The sequence below is a fragment of the Psittacula echo genome, assembly GCF_963264785.1.
Source record: "Psittacula echo genome assembly, chromosome: 2".
Taxonomy (NCBI): Eukaryota; Metazoa; Chordata; class Aves; order Psittaciformes; family Psittacidae; genus Psittacula; species Psittacula echo.
In genome coordinates this window covers 105,464,068-105,481,500 of record NC_137737.1, presented here as the reverse complement: position 1 = coordinate 105,481,500, position 17,433 = coordinate 105,464,068, and the positions used below count along the sequence as shown (strand labels likewise).

Below are 17,433 nucleotides of genomic sequence, written 5' to 3'. Positions count from 1 at the left end.
ACAGTTGCTGGGCAGCAGCTTGCATTCATAGTTACAAACACTTAAGATCACTGCAGGATAAATATACAACTCTGATAGATTTAGAAAAAGCAATCTAAAAATACTTAATTCAAGCTTGTTTTCCCATCTTCTGTTTTGCTCTAGAGCATCTTACAGTGCTTCTACTCCACCTTGTTTCAAACTGTACATCCTCCTTTCTCAGGATGTTCTGAATGCATATTTGTTAGATGCTGGTTTTGCCAGACCGAATTTTGTGTCTCAGCTTTAAAGCATCACTTTAATGTAATATTAAACACATGTTACATTGTACACTGGTGAGAAAGTTCTACTGCTCTTTTAGCATAACAATCACTGCTTAACTGTACTAAAATTACATAGATTACTTTTCAGCTTTAGATCTAATATTACTTACCGATTCTTTTTCAACAATTCTGTTCAGCATAACAACTGCTTTGGTTTGTTGCTGCCATACCATTAACCAAAAATGACAACATGTATTAGGTAGTGGACCCTGTGTAGTAAAGAAAAAGTACCAAAAACGGGTGTAAGAATGTATAAGTAAGCAGTGTTTGAATACGGTTAAACAGTTCACTGTGTGGAACAGGAAAAAGCCTTCCTCTGAAAAGTTTCAACAAATTATTAATAGAATGCCAGAAATGACAGGCAAGAAAGCACCCACACTGCACAGACCAGCCCAGTACTTAAAAAAACAAAACAACCCCAAAAAACCCAGTAAGAACTCAGGGAAGGGATGTTTCAGCCTTGGCATTAATATTCTTGTGCTCTTAGAAGAAAAGCTACTGCAGGCATGCTCAGAATGTACAAGATGAAATAAAGAGTAAAAGTATTGTCACAACCTATTTCCAAAAGAAGTGAAGAAAAGAGCAAGAAATACTTGAAAAGCTTTATATGCAGTATATTATTCATAATTAAATATTCCCTTTAAATTTTTCTTAAAATACAAAATAATGTGTTCACAACTAGATCAAACAGGCAGTTAATATGAAATACATGTAATTCACAGAGACAAGGAATCATCCAAATACAAATTACAACTGTACAACCACTCTCCCCCAGATTCTCAATCTAGGTAATAACATAGTAGTACCTACCTGTGTTAAAATATAGTATCTCTGAGCTTCTTCTATGACCACTAGGCTGGCATTGATATAGTCATTCTCGGCATTCTGCAGTTTTACACGACTATGATCATCTATAATTCAAAGAAAATAAAAAATTAATGATGCATCCATCTTGATGAATACTCTCTAACAAACAGGCAAATTTAGGTTTGACAAGCAATTATAAGTAAACTCGGAAGTAGCAACTGAATGGCAATCTACAAATATACATGAGACTAATTTCTCATGTAACTATAATAATTGTCTGTCTCATGCTCCCTCAGCCTTCCATCAGAGTAATTTCTGTTAGCTTTTAATAGAAGCTGCTCAGAAAATTTGCAACATCCAGTTTTCTGGAAAAGAAAACCCAACAAAAACAACCCTCCCATACATGCCAAAAGATGCTCACAGCAACCCTTCGACAGTTGCATTAACTCAACACAACAGCACCACAACCCACACTCTGTCCTATCACATCAGGTCACTCCACTGCATGATTTCCTTTAAGTTCAGAATTACGAGATTTTTTTAAGCTTCACAGATTGAGGTAGAATCATAGAGTTAAACTTACAAGCTTAAAAAAACCAAATAAATCTACTTGAAATAATTCAAACCAAGATTTGATCAATTTAATTTTCCCTGTAATTTACTGTCTAATACTATACAAATGAAGGATACTACAGAAGGGACACATGAAAAATGTTAACTTTTCAACAAATGTTTCAGTTAAATAAAGCCGAATCTAATTACACCGTTCCAGTCTCTCATCACAATTACACAGGCAAGACAGAAAATTCCCCTATTTATAGCAGAGGCATATATACAAAACAAAGGACTCCATTTAAAATTCTAACATTAATATGAGAAAGATTATCAGAGTGTTGTACTAAAACACTGCACAATAAAAAAAAATCACTGTAGCTGTTCCTACAATCTTTTAGTATCTGATTTATTACCCTCTAGGAGCCACTGAGGTAATCAGACTTGCTCACAGTAAGTAATCCTTCAGTCATTTATTAGAACTGTATTAAATCAACTGCATTTTCAGTTTAAAATTTGTACATAACTGCATGCCAGGAAATGAGACTGACTGCAAACCTCCCAAAGCTCAACTGCCCAGACAGACTGCTTGTGAATAAATAAAAAATAGCAAACTTGAATTTAAGAGACCTCTACACATTTCAGAAAGTGATGGAAGAGATTCCATAAAGAACCTGACAGAGCTGTGCATGAATTACAGTGCAATGCCAGTTTTTAACCTACATTTGCCTGGTCTAACTCACAAAACTCATTTGGGCTACAGACTGGTAACGCAGCTGCTGTTAGAATGCCAGCACACTTTTCGAAGTATCACATTCAGTGTGGCTATGACAGCTGAGCTCAGATGGAGTCCCTGTATCACAGCCAGTCTATGCAGCACAAGGCTTATCTGAGAAATCCATGAATATGACCACAGTTGGGCAAAAAGCTGATGGGAATCAAAAAATAGTTACTGAATTAGACGCTTGTTCTATGAACTGCTCAAAAGACTTTATACATACTCTCCATATGTTTGGAAATCTGGGAAAAGTACACTTACTATGTCTTGATCTGCTTTTATATTCTCCCTCATCTATCTGCTATTGGCAACTGTCAAAAGAGGATCTTGGCTGGATGCAAGGAAAGAAGTCAACAGTAGATTATTACATACATATTTTAAGAGCTGAGATTTGGGGTTGCTATCCTAACTCCTTTAGCTGCTAGCTTTTATACGCAGTCACAAATGTGCAGAGAACAAAAATATGCTGAAAACCTATTTTTAATATAAAAGTATGAGAAAGTTACTGGTTTAATCTGTTTTCATTAGCATTCCAGCTGTAAGGCAACACCATCTTGACTTTCAGGAATCTTAAAACAATTTACGATACCTCTGTATGAGGAAAAAAATACTATCAAAGCCAAGACACAGTAAAATTTAGACACGTGCATTTTAAAGTAAAGTCTCCTTGTATTATTTTGTCTGGATAGGAAAGTGTTACTTTTTCCTTTCATGTATCACTTTATCTGAAATGTTTCTACTGGAGAGAAACCAAGTCTTTTGTAAATATTACATGTCATTTGCCAACAGGAAAAACTTAAGATCTTGTTATAGTAAATCACACATACCGGTACTCCTGTTCTCGGAAAGATGACGTAAGCAAAGCGCTGTTAACAGTTTCATCACCCAGCAGCAGCTGCTGTACTGCTGCCAACAGGAGATAACTGCCCTGGCCACTGTGAAGCTTCCTACTGTAATCCTTACACTCATTTGCAGCCTCATGTTTTCCTTGTTATAAATTCCATTTATTGTTCATGTTTACAAAGCATTCTTTGTAAACATTCTTTGTAATTCACTACAAAGCTTTTTTAAAGCCCTTTTAACAACTAATTCTAAGCAGGGACAGCCTCCCTCCTAGCCCCAACTGAAACTGGTGATGCTACAAACACACTGGCATATACTCCACAGGACAAAGACAGCCACTAGAATATACTGACTTCTCTTCTTTCAAGGGAAAAGGTTCCTAAAGGACACAATGACCTAGAAACCTCATTCAAGCCTTGGCTTGCTCTTCTGAACTACAAGAAGCAAGCCAACTTTTGACAGCAAGTTAGCTGTAACATATTTCCCGTATGTAAAACATTTTCAGCTACAAAGTACTTCAGATTTATATGAACGATAAACCTATCTTAAACCCTCCTGTCTTAAAGATTTACCTTAAATGTTGCCATGCAACATGCCACAACAATTAAAATATTATCAGACAGTACCCATTTTCTGAAGTGCTAATTCCCCTATTTCAACAAACTGCAGCCAGAAAAAGAAATGGAAACCCTAAAAATGCTTCTCATTCTGGCTTCTACACTAAGAAAACTACTCCCAGAACAATCCTGTCCAATAAGCAAAGTCTTATCACCCACTGCAAATGAACCCTTGTCCCACTGATATCATTGACAACACTCCCCATGTCTCAAAGAAGCCGAAGACTTCATATTACACATCAATTTGCCCACTCTCTGCTAAAAATAAAATGACATATCGGGTTAAACTGAGATATGAAATGTATAGCATTTTACATCATACAGTTCTTGCAGTTGGTTAATGACAGGTTTATATTTGAAAACAACTGTTTCTAGAACTGAGACCACTGTATAACTTAAAAGTCTTTTCTCCAAGAGATGTCTCTGGCTCCCTAAATACAAAGCTATTAACAACAAAGAAGGGTGAAATGTTACTTAGTGGATTAAAGAAAGTCATAAATAAAACATGTAGCCATAAGCCATCCCAATAACCCAGTCTGACCCTTTCCTGCCTACCAGCAAATCCCCTTCATTTCACTGATCTAAATCTAGTCTGAGCTGCTAAATTATTCAAATTACAATATTCTGTCACCAGATGTACAGTCTCAAGTTTCAGAGGTAGTCTATGGCGAAGGAAAGGCAACGTGACTTTTCGCCACCCTGCCACTGGGTGTACACAATGAATGCCATCATATTGATCTCAGCATGGTTTGGGTTGGAAGGGATCTTACAAGATCATCTAGTTGCAAACCACAGGCGGGGACACCTTCCACTACACCAGGTTGCTCAAAGCCCTGCAACACTTTCAGGGACAGAGCATGACCTCGCTCATAACTGAAACATATGCATAAATACTGCACAGGATCCTTACATTTTCAAGCAGGACTGTGAAAAAACCCCTAAGATACAGTAAAGTTTACATCAGTGTGTGCTATAAACTCCTCCAGTCCTGAAGAAAGAAGTATCACCAAAAGCATCATGTTGAGATTATTTATACCAAGTTTCTGGTAACAAGATACTTTAGAGAATCATTAGATAACATCACACAAATCATTAATGTCAGCTTCTAAGATGAACAACAAGAAGTGCAGTGGGCTTATATTGGACAGAACAACTCTCTGTTCTCAGTACGTCCACAGGACAAACGCAGGACAGAAAGGGAACATTTTGGCAATGACAATTAATCAGCACTATGTGCAAACCCATCCCCTCCCAGCTCTGTTCCCTGTAAAGCACAATACTCTTCATGTTCCTCTCTCCCTGGCATATACTCTGTGACAACTGTAAGCTGATGGTCAAAAGGTTTAACTCAAAGTTTACTAATGGCCAAAGGAAGAAAGCAAAAGCAATCACTGCTTCTCAAGATCCTCCAACAGCCATGTGATCTATGAGGTGAAAATGTCCAGATGACCTAAGATACTGGGCTACATACCACACAACAAAGGAAAGCTAAAGATAAAAACTAGGTAGATGCATAAACCCCGACCTACCTTCCAGAAGCAAAAGGTAAAAGAAATAATAAATCCTGCTAATTTTGCCAAGGGGATTTCCTTCTTGCCTCTAAATCTGAGAGCACAGTAAGCAGACCTCTAAAGGTGTTTACAGTCAATCTGAGTCACCAGACACCTCCGATACCAACTAAGGATAAGATTTAGAAGGAAAGTAGTAGCAGAAATCTTAAGAGTTTCATTAAAGTTATCACTGAAGAAGAATAATCTTGCAAGTTATTTTCCTCTCTTAACAATGTTTTCTGAGAAATGGTCTCATCTGTCAGGAAATGACTGGCTGTCAAACCGAACCTATTTCAGATTAACTTCCTGTTTCAGTAGTACTACATAGCCAAAATATTCTGCTCCCTATTCCAGACTAATAGCAAACTGCTAGACTCTTATTATTTTTGGCTAGGCAGTAACTCTTGAGGGCTTTTACCCAACCAAACTTATACAGACCATAACTCTTTAACCAACAAAACTGGACACTAACAAAAATATTTATGCAACTCGAGACAATGTGAAACTCAACTGCAGTGGGCAAAGATGATGAGCCTTCCTCTGCCAACAGAAATCAAATTTTATTTAGAAACGCATGTAACGGACACGAATTGGCGTCAATATACCTGTCCTGTGTACTATGGTTGAAATGGGGCAAATCAACCCAATGCATTTTTCCTTGCACTTGTAATTGATATCTACCAACAGGACAGAATAATCTGCAATTCCTCTTGCAGACATACCACCTCAGATTTTAGACTGGCTTGGCTGCTATCTAAACTAACAAACCATTTTTTCACCACTATGGAGAAACAAAACATTTTCATTAAATTATATCTTACATTTTACAATATGTTTAAGTAGCTAGATTTTAAAAGCTTAGCTGCTAGTTCTGAGAGCCTTTGACTCTCAGAGAATATTATCGGTATCAACACCCATTTTTCTTGTAAACACTGTTAGAGAGCAGTAAAATTCACAAAGTGAAGGACCAAGATATTAAGATTGTTTAAGACTGAGCTGTCTTGCATTTCTGCAATGCTAATTCCTTGCGTACCACCCACAATTAGATGTGTTTACCACAGTGACCAAACTGCACAGCTTTTACCCCAGCTGCTTTGAAACTGAACTACTGCTGTCTTGCAATGCTATTTATCATGTATTCCCTCCCAGGTGTATTTTTCTTCCCAACTCTCACCATTGTTACAGAACCAATTACGAGTCATATTTGAAAATACACAGATGTAAAATTCAGTGGGAATTAGTTTGAACACAGTGTTTTGCTCTGTCCTCCTTGTACAGCCTTGCTCCTAGTGCCCAGCTCTGCAGACTATCTTGGTGCCCAATTCAAACCTTCTTTCTTTTATAAATGCTAAAAACGGAGATGTGCTTTGCATAGTACACCATCTTAGTTCAGTCATCGTGTTATACTTCATGTCAATCAGCATGTAACGACTAACCCTTTCCTTAGCCCAACTCCTACTTCAAAGCTAGATTTTATCTAAGTGCCTCTCTGCTCTCGCACAGGGTCCAGGATTAATACAATCACATAATTAATTTCCTCCTGGCTCAACAAGCATTTCAGAAGCAGGCTTTGCCATGGCTCAGGCAGAGCTGTTTGGTGCTCTTCACTATTGTAGAAGGCATGCTATGTCATGATTAAAGAGAATTCTGAGCTCCAAAAAACTACAGGAGATGAATACAAGTCACATCTCTTATTGCAGGCATTATGAGATGCTACTTAAATAACACAATGACATTTTATTTATTCTAGAAACACTCTATTTTAAAAAAAAAAACAACAACAAAAACACAAGCACATTAAAGGTAAGCCGCCATTCTCTTTGCAGTAGTTCCTAAGAAATTAAATCCATGGATGGAAGAAATGGTAAATGTATGAATACAGATTCTGCGACAAAGGCTGTATAGAATGTTGGACCCAGGAATAGAACTTGGGTCTCATGGGTTCAAATCCGATTTCTCTTCTTATAACTCCCATCCCAATTTAGGTATGAAACAGAAAGTAATAACAACAATCTACTTTACCACTGGTAAGATGCTAATGCTGTGCTGCAACAGGATAGCAAACCTGGGACATGTAGGTACCTCTGCATAGACCAGCAAAGGCCTATCAGAACCCTATCTCCCTGTACTGAGCATACAAGCATAATTTATTAAACCTTGACTAATTTGAGACATCTTCCTCAGATCTGTACGCTTTTCAAACAAACCATAGTGGGGAATGCCCTGCAGACACAGCAAAAAAGCTGTGAGTGCAGTACTGAGATTCAGCATTAAGCCAGACTAGATCCCTTTGGTGAGAATCTACAAGGCAAGTTTGCCTTCTGGCAGCAGTCTGATGAGCAGCACACAGCACTGTGTCTGACCAGTGTGAATCAACACAAGACCCTGTCTGTGGCATTTCGAGAAGTGGCATTTCGAGAAGTGCTACGCACATGCTGTTTTACCACAACTTTCAACTGGAAAGAAGGAGTTCAGCACTTTCCAAATCTTACAATAGGTATTCAGATTAGGCTCTCAACCAAAAAGCCCCAATACACCAGCAACCCTTCAAAAATTCTTGATCCAGTAACAAGAAGGCTTTTATGAGCCTCTGGTGCTCTGGGAAACTTTGTGCTAAAGAACACACAAACATTTACCTGTTCCAACTTCAATATTTTGTAGAAAAATTAAGGCTGTACTAGTTCCCCCCTCCAAGTCCTTTTGAACATGATTTACAATAGCTTTCTCCAACTGTAACTACATATCGGTAATCTTTTGCTTCTATGTCTTCTTGTAACAATTTAGGATTCCAGTTTCTAAAGTAAATGCTGAAATGTTGAAAGTCCACAACACCTCAGTAGCAAAGAAGCTGGCAAAAAAAAAAAAAAAAGCTCTCTTCACCTGAAATGCAAGATCCTTATGTCACAAAGGCCATTTTATGGCAGTTAGTAAAATACGAAGCACTCCATACCAAATCTACTTGATTAAGAAAATTTAAGAACTTCAAGCACACATTCTTCTGAACAGACAAAACAAAATACCAAGTATTTTTTAAGCAATAGTAGAAACTCAGTGGCATTTATCCAGTCTTATAAAGTATAAAGTACACAATCACTTAGCCCAGAAAGAAACTGTTAGTCAAAGCTTATTAACTTAATTTCTGTGCTCAGCACGTTTATTTTTTTTACAGAGAAGAAAATTATTTAATATTGCCTTATGAATATCCTAAAAACACTACCTTGCAGCTCACAAACACTGAAGGATATACTAATAACTATGATTTTCAATCACCTCTCATTCACTATTCAGCATAATGGTTTAACCAGCACACTTTTTTCCATTCTGTTAAAAACCATATTTATCATAGGTTCCATGTCTACAGAAATAAAAAAATACAAAACCTACAATGACCACATGAACAAAAAGTCTAGAAAGTTTACTGCAATAATTACAGAAAAGATACTTACATGGACTAACATCTCTGTATCTGTTCCGATTTTTGTTTTCTGGGTATTTTGCAACTCTGTGAGGATAGTCACTGGATTTATGTCGAATTTCCTTTAAAACACAAGAAATGCAATTTACTTATAGCCAGTCAGCTGATTAAGATCAGTTTCTACACATCCTATTATAAGACTTCCAAGCTTACTAATTAATCAGGGTTATTAATAATTAACATTTTAAATCAACCTTTACTACACCTAGTGTTATTTTCACTCAGAAAACACGTGTGTCATTCTTGGCCAAGCTGTTGCCATTAGATCTCCCCACATTTGGCTAACACCACCAAAGCAACATAGGCATAATCTGGTAAGCAACTGATGTAGCAGGATCAAAGGGGAAAAAGCACCCAGCTATTTATTATGCTCAGAGCTTACCTCAGACTGCACGTTATCTCCCACAGCAATAAGAGCCTCAGACAGAACTAATAGCAGTGTACTGCTAGCTCCTTTACATCAACTGGCAGCATAAGTCCCCACAACAGTAAATTAACTAGTTTATTATTTTATGGCTGCTGTTAACAGCCACAAGATGATTCTTGGTGGTTTGACACAGTTCAACCCATATAGCTGTAGTTAAACACGACCCATGATGAAGGAACAATGCTAGACTAGGTCTAAAATCAGTTTTCACACACACAATTCAGCCAGCACAGATTAAAGAAACAAACCAGATGCCAGATGTAACATAAGGCATATTACACAAGAAAAACTTTCATTACAAAAAAAGTGAAAATCAGTATTCTTTATTCAGTCATTAATTCAGATTGGAGAGGAGCTTTGCAAGTCAGCATAAATTCCAAGCTTCATGTGATTTTATCACAAGTCCTGGCAAATTCATGGAACAAAAGGGCAAATCTACTGTCAGGAAGTATAATAAAAAGACCCTAATAACCAACTTTTTTTTTCTTCAGAGAACTTACACTCCTCAGGGCAAGCATGTGTGTCTTACCACTATCACAGAAAAATACCTTCTTAAGCAATTAAATAAATGCTACTTAAAAATATCATTTGCTATTTTCTCTCTGTTTCTAAACAGATCTGTATTTGCCAGTTTTACTCTAAAACAAATGTGCTAAGTACCCTGAGTAAAAATCCTGAGTTTGCAAAACCTACAAAATCAGAGAAACATAAAATTCTAATGCAAAAAACTTTATTAAAAAATATTTTACAGCTTATGTGTAGTAAAATGAGGATATACATACACCAAGCTTAGAAGAGCTCTTCAGTTTAATTCTCCAAGAGCATGTCAATAGTATTAAAATGCCACGGGAAAGCTGACTTGTTCAGTCTAGATATACCAGACGTGACATGCATATACTTTTTTACCCCATGAAAATTGCCAATTGCAGAATTCTTCCCTAAAACTTCTATCTCACAGTTTATTTCTGCTATTCCCTGTTAAATTCAAACCACAGTTCAGTTTCATAATACCTGTCTGGAGAGAATGTATTTGAAGCACACATAAATCAAACACATGGCTAATTTAACAGAGGAAAAGCACAACTTTTACTAACTGCAAGTTATCAAAGAGAATTTTTGGTTTAGATTCTTTCCCCCCATTTGTGTAACAGCACTGTAAAACATCAAAAAGGCCAGGCTGGACAGGGATTTGAGCAACCTGGTCTAGAGTGAGGTTTCCCTGCCCATAGCAAGGGGTTGGAACTGGATGATGTTTAAAGTTCCTTCCAACCCAAACCATTCCATGAAAACACATACAGGATCAAATAACTTCTCTAGTATTACAAGTTTACATATAAAGTCGATTTCATAGAACTGACCCAAAGACTATTGTTGCAAATTAGTAATCTCGCTGTTTCTAGAGAAAAGGGCCCTTATTTCCTGAGAGATAACCATGCAGGCCTGCCGCAGCCGCCAAACAGGCGAACAGAGCGGTACAGACGGCTGCCGTGGCTAAGCGGGTGCCTAAGGAACCGCTGCACAGCGGTTTCAGAGGCAGAGCCGCGAAGCCAGGGCAGACAGCGAACCTCGGCCGGATGGGTATCACCAGGTATAACTTTCCACTCTGCCCGGAAACTGCCGAGGAAGCACCCACACTGGGCCCAGACCAAGCCGCTCGGATAAACCCCAGGCGCCTAAACTGCCACTGCCCTCGACACCCCGCTACGGGGCTCCAACCGCCCCCAAACCCACGCTGGCGCAACGTACTCCCGCACCCCAAAGCGCCTGCGCCCTACCAGCGCTCCCCGCCCAGAAAAGCGACGGCCGCCCGCCGGCGCATGCGCAGCGCCTGCCCGCAGCTTCCCTGCGTGCACCTGAAAACCGAGCCGGGGCCCTGCAACTTCCGTTCCCCGCTGAGACGGCGCGTACCGGTACCTGCACTGCCGACCGGCGGCCCCCTCCTCACCCTCGCTGCTGCCCGCCGGCTAGGGGCAGAGCCGGAGCGACCCCCTTTGCTCACCAGATAACGCGCCTGCCAGTCGTTAGTGGCTTCGATCTCCTGGAACTCCCGCTCGATGGTAGCAAGCATGGCGGCGGCCAGCGCGTGAGCCCCTCCAGAGGCCGGCACACTCCCGACCCCTCGCACGCTGCCCACCACACGCGAGCGGCGAGCGCGCACATACGCTCCCAATGGGCCCCGCCGCCTCCGGTGCCAGGCGCATGCGCGGCCCCGCCTCCGCCCACCGAGGGCTGCCGAGACCGCGCCCCCGGGGAGGAGGTGGGCGAGCACCTGGTATGACGTCACGGGGCGGGGGGCCAGGAGGACGGGCAGGGGCTGCCCTCAGGTAACACGAGGTCGGGGGTGCGTTTCTCTTGTCCGTAGCCGAGCGAAAGACGAGTTCGGTAGCAGGGCAGCTGGCGGCCGCGTGTCTTCCCACCGCCATGGAAAGGGCCGAAGGCGGGCAGACCGCCGTGAGAGAGGTAGTGGTTACAGCCAGCAGTGCGGCCCACCGCCCAGCCCGACTCAGCGTGGTGATGGCCGGGGAGAGGCTGTCCGGCTGCCTGCGCCCCGTCTGGAGCTGCTTGTTTTAAAAAACAAGTGAAACTGCTGCAGTGAGTCCAGAGGAGGCCACGGGGACCATCAGCGAACTGGAGCACTTCTCCTATGAAGACCAGATGAGAGAGTTGGGGGTTGTTCAGCCTGGAAAAGAGAAGGCTCCGGGGGAAACCTTAAAGCAGCTTCCAGTACCTAAAGAGGGCCTGCAAGAAATCTGGAGAAGGACTTTTTACAACGACATCTAGTGACAGGACAAGGGGGAATGGCCTTAAGCTCAAAGAGGGTAGATTTAGATTAAACATCAGGAAGTTCTTCCCTCTGAGGGTGGTGAGACACTGGCACAGGTTGCCCAGATAAGTTGTGGCTGCCCCATCCCTGGCAATGTTCAAGGCCAGGTTGGATGGGGCTTTGAGCAACCTGGTCTAGTAGAAGGTGTCCCTGCCCATGGCAGGGGGATTGGAACTGGATAATCTTAAAGTCTCTTCTGACTGAAACCATTCTGTGATTCTATGAAACAGGGGCGTGTCATACAAATCACAGCAAGGTTTGTCATCTCAAAAGCAGAAATGCAGAATGCAGTAGCCCACTGCAATTGCTTAAAAAAGAAAGTGCCTCAGGAAACAGCTTCAAAAACGTTTAGCAAAATTAAAGGTCAGCAAGGGCCACACTGCTCAAGCTGCAGGAAAATCGACTGTACAGCTCCAGGCAATGGAGGGGTGCCTGTAGTCCTTCAGGTAGGCAAGCTAGAGTGCTTCATACCTCAACACCGATCCCTGGTTAGCTTACGGCGACTTAAAAATGAATGGTGTTAGCTAGGACCGCGAAGGGGCAGAGGTTAAAGCGCTAGGCTCTTTCCTCACACCCCGCTGGCAGCCCTGCTGCTGGCACAGCCGCCACCTCTCCCCAGCTTAGCTCCCTGTTCCGGACCTCACTCAGGGCTCTCCCCCGCTCTTAACAAGCTCCCTCACGAACTGGGAAGCTTCACCGGGAACATGTTCATCTGCTCCTGGCCGCCGCTGCCCTCACCTGCTGCCGCCGCCGGTTGGCCCCGCCCCTCTCCAGCCCTCAGGCGGTTGGCTCCGCCCTCACGGCTGCCGCCCTGGCGGTTAGGCCCGCCACGCCCCGCCACGCCCCGCCGCGTCTGCCGGCAGTGACCGTGGTCTGTGGTGCGGTGACCAGGCCACGCCGATTCCCTCTTAGCCCCAGGCCTCCTCAGAGGGCCCTGCAAGTGGACTCGTACACACGTGCAGATGCTGAGCGTGGCACCTGAAGCCCCCGTGGTAATCTGCGCACCGCTCCCCTGGCCGTGCCGCCCTGCGGGCTGTCACCGAAGTCCCGAGCAGCAGCTGACGCTGTGGCGCAGGCTGGGCAGCTGGTGATGTTTGGGAACAACCGCAGGCGCGAGACATACGGAAGAAAGGGTGTAATTCCGTCGGTAAACTGCCGGGAAGGTAGCGTGCCAGCCACCACGAAAGCAGCACAGTGCAAAGGCCACAGCAGCAAAGGGCAGCCGGGGATGGTGCCTGGCACGAGCCTTCCCCACATTACACCTAAAAGCCAAAAGTTGTGTGCTGGAGAAACCTGGCCTCAGCGCTGGGTGAGTTGAGTTTACACTCCCCTCTGCTGTGGAGGTTTACAGCTAGAAAACAGCAACAAGGGTCACTCAGCATGACACAAGGAATATATGTATGCTTACACAGGTAAAGCTTTGGCTGCCCCAACCCTGGTAGTGTTCAAAGCCAGGTTGGATGTGGCCTTGGGCAACCTGGTGTTCCTACCCATGGCAGGGGGACTGAAACTAGGTGATCTTGAAGTGTGAGAAGATGTGCTTGAGTTCAAGGTCTGTCAGCTAAGGAGCACCCTGTGTGTAGTGGCTGAGCGACTGCTGAGACCCTGGTATGTTTTGAGAAGGATGCAGGAGCAGTGGTAGTTTTGATATATGAACACAAGAACATGTCTTCTGCCCTTCTAATTAGCAGTGTCACTCATATGAAAAGCTTGTGCTTGTCATTGCTTGTGGTATTTGGGGATGTAGTTCATATGGAAAAACAATGTAATGGTGTTAGGAGAGGGAGTAGCAGTGTTTAGAATCTGTAACACAAATCAGTGTCTAGAGACAGAGACAGCTCATGGAAAACTACAAGAAGTGTTTATTAACTGTGACCTATAGCTGACATAGAAGAGCAGTAACTGGTAAACCAGGGAGTTCCTTGAGAAATTGCCGTTTGCTTTTTGGTTATTTTTTTTACTGCAAATATGCTGAAAATGTTGTACGAGTTCTATGGTTTTTGGGAACTGAGCCCAGGATAGGCGCAGGACTACAGCTATAATGGGCTGTGGAGAAGGACTGTATATACAACATCAACCAAGTACATTCATTAGAAAACTTTGTTCTATAGCTAATCATATATTCCAGTTCTGTATTAGCTGTTCAGCTGAACCCAGATGAACTGCTACATAAACTCTTAAACCCTTGAGATAGCGTGAGACATATGCAAAGCAGGATAGTGGAGTTGCTGGAATGTGTGGTATATCATTTCTGTCTTAGTATAAACACAAACAAGTAGTCATTGCTATGTTTCCTTATTAAAATGTCTGATAACTTGAGAAGCCCCTTGCCGTGCTGACTAAACAGTCACCCCTGGGCAACTGGTATCATCATCAGTTCTGATCTCAAAAGTGGTTTGGTGCTCTTGCTCATTCGAATGAAAAAGAGCAATCAAGTTAACTTTAAATGGGTTTTGCGCAGTGACCCTGGCCAAACAATTAACTTTAGTACCAGCCTGGAATGGACTAAGTGCTTGTTCCTCAGTATGTATTTTTCTTTGGGTCATTCACTGGAATTACTTAAGTATCATTTATTGGAAATGATCTGTTTTGTGCTGCTTTTCTGAGAACCATTTTGGATATTGGTAGAGGAAGAACAAATTCTTCCCTGAAGTGGTTTTATTCGCAGATATACTTCCTATCAATCTTAGCTGTTAAGGAAGAGAGCTGTAATGTGCTCAAGTTTGCCACGATGTGATAGCATAAGAACATTTAAGTCTTACAGCCTAAGGCCTAAAGTAGAAGATGCTCCCTTCCCGCATGATGTGGATAGGTCTGGAAACCCCAAAGGGCTGGCCACTCCTCTGGCATCTGGTGGAGAGCGAGATAAGCTGAATGAAAAGGTCCAACAGTCAGGACAAAACAGGTTTTATTTCTTCTGTGCATTTACAGTGAAGTCTTCCTATTTCAGACTTTTGGGAACTGTACTCCTTGTTCAAGTGAACACTGAAAATTCGTACTACTGGGAGAAGGTGTCAGTGCAAATACCTGTCCTCAGCTATACTGCTGATTTCCTCCCCCTACCTAAAACTGTATTTTGTCATACAAGAAAAGAAGAAAAAATTTCCAAATGTATATAGCAAATTGCTATATATATATAGCAAATTGTACCAGCAACAACAGCAGAAACACAAGGAGCCTTAACAGGTTTGCATTCAGCTAAGGAAGTACGTCACATTAGTCACAGGTCCACAACGGTGGGATTCTAGTGTCCAGTGTCTCTTTAAAAGTGGCTATGTAGTAAAAGTGATGGAATTATGGAAGCTGTGATTAGGCTTTGAAAAGAAGGACAACACACCTGAGCCCAGACTAAATCATTGCCCAAACTGAGGTTTGGAGTGCTGGGTAGAAGAAATTCACAGCTAAGGAAGGAAGGAAAGATTAAGGTCTATTAAGGAAGTCTGGTTTATAGTCCAGAGATCTGTGCCAGTGTGTATGGCACTGGGCTTCTATGGTGAAGCTGAAATAATTGTGGAGTGTGAAAAGAAAGCAGCAACTGGCAGAAATGCTATCATGAGTGAGTGGACACTAGGTAGCAAAAAAGGCAGCCAGCCAGAATGTCTGGTGGGTACAAAAACTTTAGGCTCTGCTGTGGCTTTGTGAAGCAGCCCTTCCAGCAACCTAGGCTGGGGTGTGCAGCCAGCCACAAAACCTAATGCCAGTGAGTCAGTGCAGGGAGTGTGGGGTACGGTGACAGGAAGAGAAGAGCCAGATGCCAAGAGAAAGATGACTCCAAGTTATTGTTTTTACTGCTTGTAGAGAGGATTTTGCTTTTTGGGGGTGGTTTGTATATGTTACCTGTTTTTCCATCTCTCTTTTCTTTTCACCCCTAGCTACAGTGACATTTATTAAAATTACAGTTTGTAAGTGAGAAAGTCTAATTCCATAGGTGTCAAAAGTGGCCCAATGTCATCCCACGTCCCTGGTTAGAAGGTCATTTTTCGCTAGAAACTGTATCTGTAGAAACTATCTGTAGCTGACACAAAGTTTTCACATTGAAAATTTACTGAGACTTGCATTTATTTGAAGATGACCAGTTATTAGGGTTTACAGGCTAAGACAGTTGGGGCTGTTCAGCCTGGAGAAGAGAAGGCTGCATGGAGACCTCATAGCAGCCTTCCAGTATCTGAAGGGGGCCTGCAAGGATGCTGGGGAGGGACTCTTCATCAGAGACTGTAGTGATAGGGCAAGGGGTAATGGGTTAAAACTTAAATAGGGGAAGTTCAGGTTAGATATAATGAGGAAGTTCTGTATTGTGAGGGTGGTGAGGCACTGAAACAGGTTGTCCAGAGAAGTGATAAATGCTCCATCCCTGGCGGTGTTCAAGGCCAGGTTGGACAGAGCCTTGGGTGACATGGTTTAGTGTGAGGTGTCCCTGCCCATGGCAGGGGGGTTGGAACTGGATGTTCTTAAGGTCCTTTCCAACCCTAACTATCCTATGATTTTATGAAAATGGTTTTCCTCACAGACTGAATAGGGCTGGTACATGCTTAGACCATTTGTAATCTCACAGTTACTGTTCCGAAGCATTACCTCACATTGCTGTATAATGGTTAGAAAGGTTAGAAAACTGCAGTTCTGGAAACAGCTTTATGTTGCCCAGAGAGTCTTTAATTCATATTCCCTCCTAATTTTGAAATTGTGTTATCATGATCTTGTAACTTATCCGTAGCACAGATTTTATATTTTAGTGGATTCCATGCTCTGTTATACAGACCTTTGTCTACATTCAAGCTTATTTTCCAAATTACAAAATGAAGTTAGTTCTTTGAATTACAGCTGAAAACGTTGTAATGCATGACTCATAGCACTGTTATTTGCTAGGAGAAGTTACTGTAAGAAACTACTGTTTTGGCAGCAGAAGACTGTACTGAGGAATATTGATAAATGTCTCTGTTATAGATTTGTGTTCTCAGTTTTATGTTTCAGTTTTCCTTTGGGTTTCCTAGCACCTGAACAAAACCATTGTGCCTATTTTCATGGGTGTAAAAATCTTCAAATTGTGTTTCCCCTCTTCCTCCCAAGTAGTTTGAAATAAAGTAATAAAGGCCTTTTTGGCCATGGGATTTAGGCTTGTAATCCATTTTGCAATTTATGTTTCTGCATTAGACAACCTGAAGTGCCAATAACAGGAAAGGGTTTTCTTTTACTACTAGCTGTAATAATGAGTTAAAAAATCTTACTGTTACTTACTTCATAGAAACTTTAATTTACCATGT

The 17,433-nt window shown here is 42.0% G+C and overlaps 1 protein-coding gene across 4 annotated transcripts in view; it reads right to left on the bottom strand.

Moving 5' to 3' along the window:
• The window catches only part of PTPN2 (protein tyrosine phosphatase non-receptor type 2), a 29,614-nt gene extending 18,047 nt beyond the window's left edge, over window positions 1–11,567 (bottom strand). The window contains exons 1-4 of one of the 4 annotated variants that reach the window (XM_080611737.1): window positions 11,351–11,567; window positions 8,896–8,986; window positions 1,113–1,213; window positions 413–511 (exon numbers count right to left, since the gene is read on the bottom strand). In XM_080611737.1, coding sequence (XP_080467863.1) covers window positions 413–511; window positions 1,113–1,213; window positions 8,896–8,986; window positions 11,351–11,419 — 360 coding nt within the window. In that variant the 5' untranslated portion in view covers window positions 11,420–11,567. Of the gene's footprint in view, window positions 1–412; window positions 512–1,112; window positions 1,214–8,085; window positions 8,243–8,895; window positions 8,987–11,265 lie in introns of those variants that run through there. The other 3 variants (XM_080611734.1, XM_080611735.1, XM_080611736.1) reach the window with 3 other exon arrangements.
• Window positions 11,568–17,433: the final 5,866 nt, after the last annotated feature.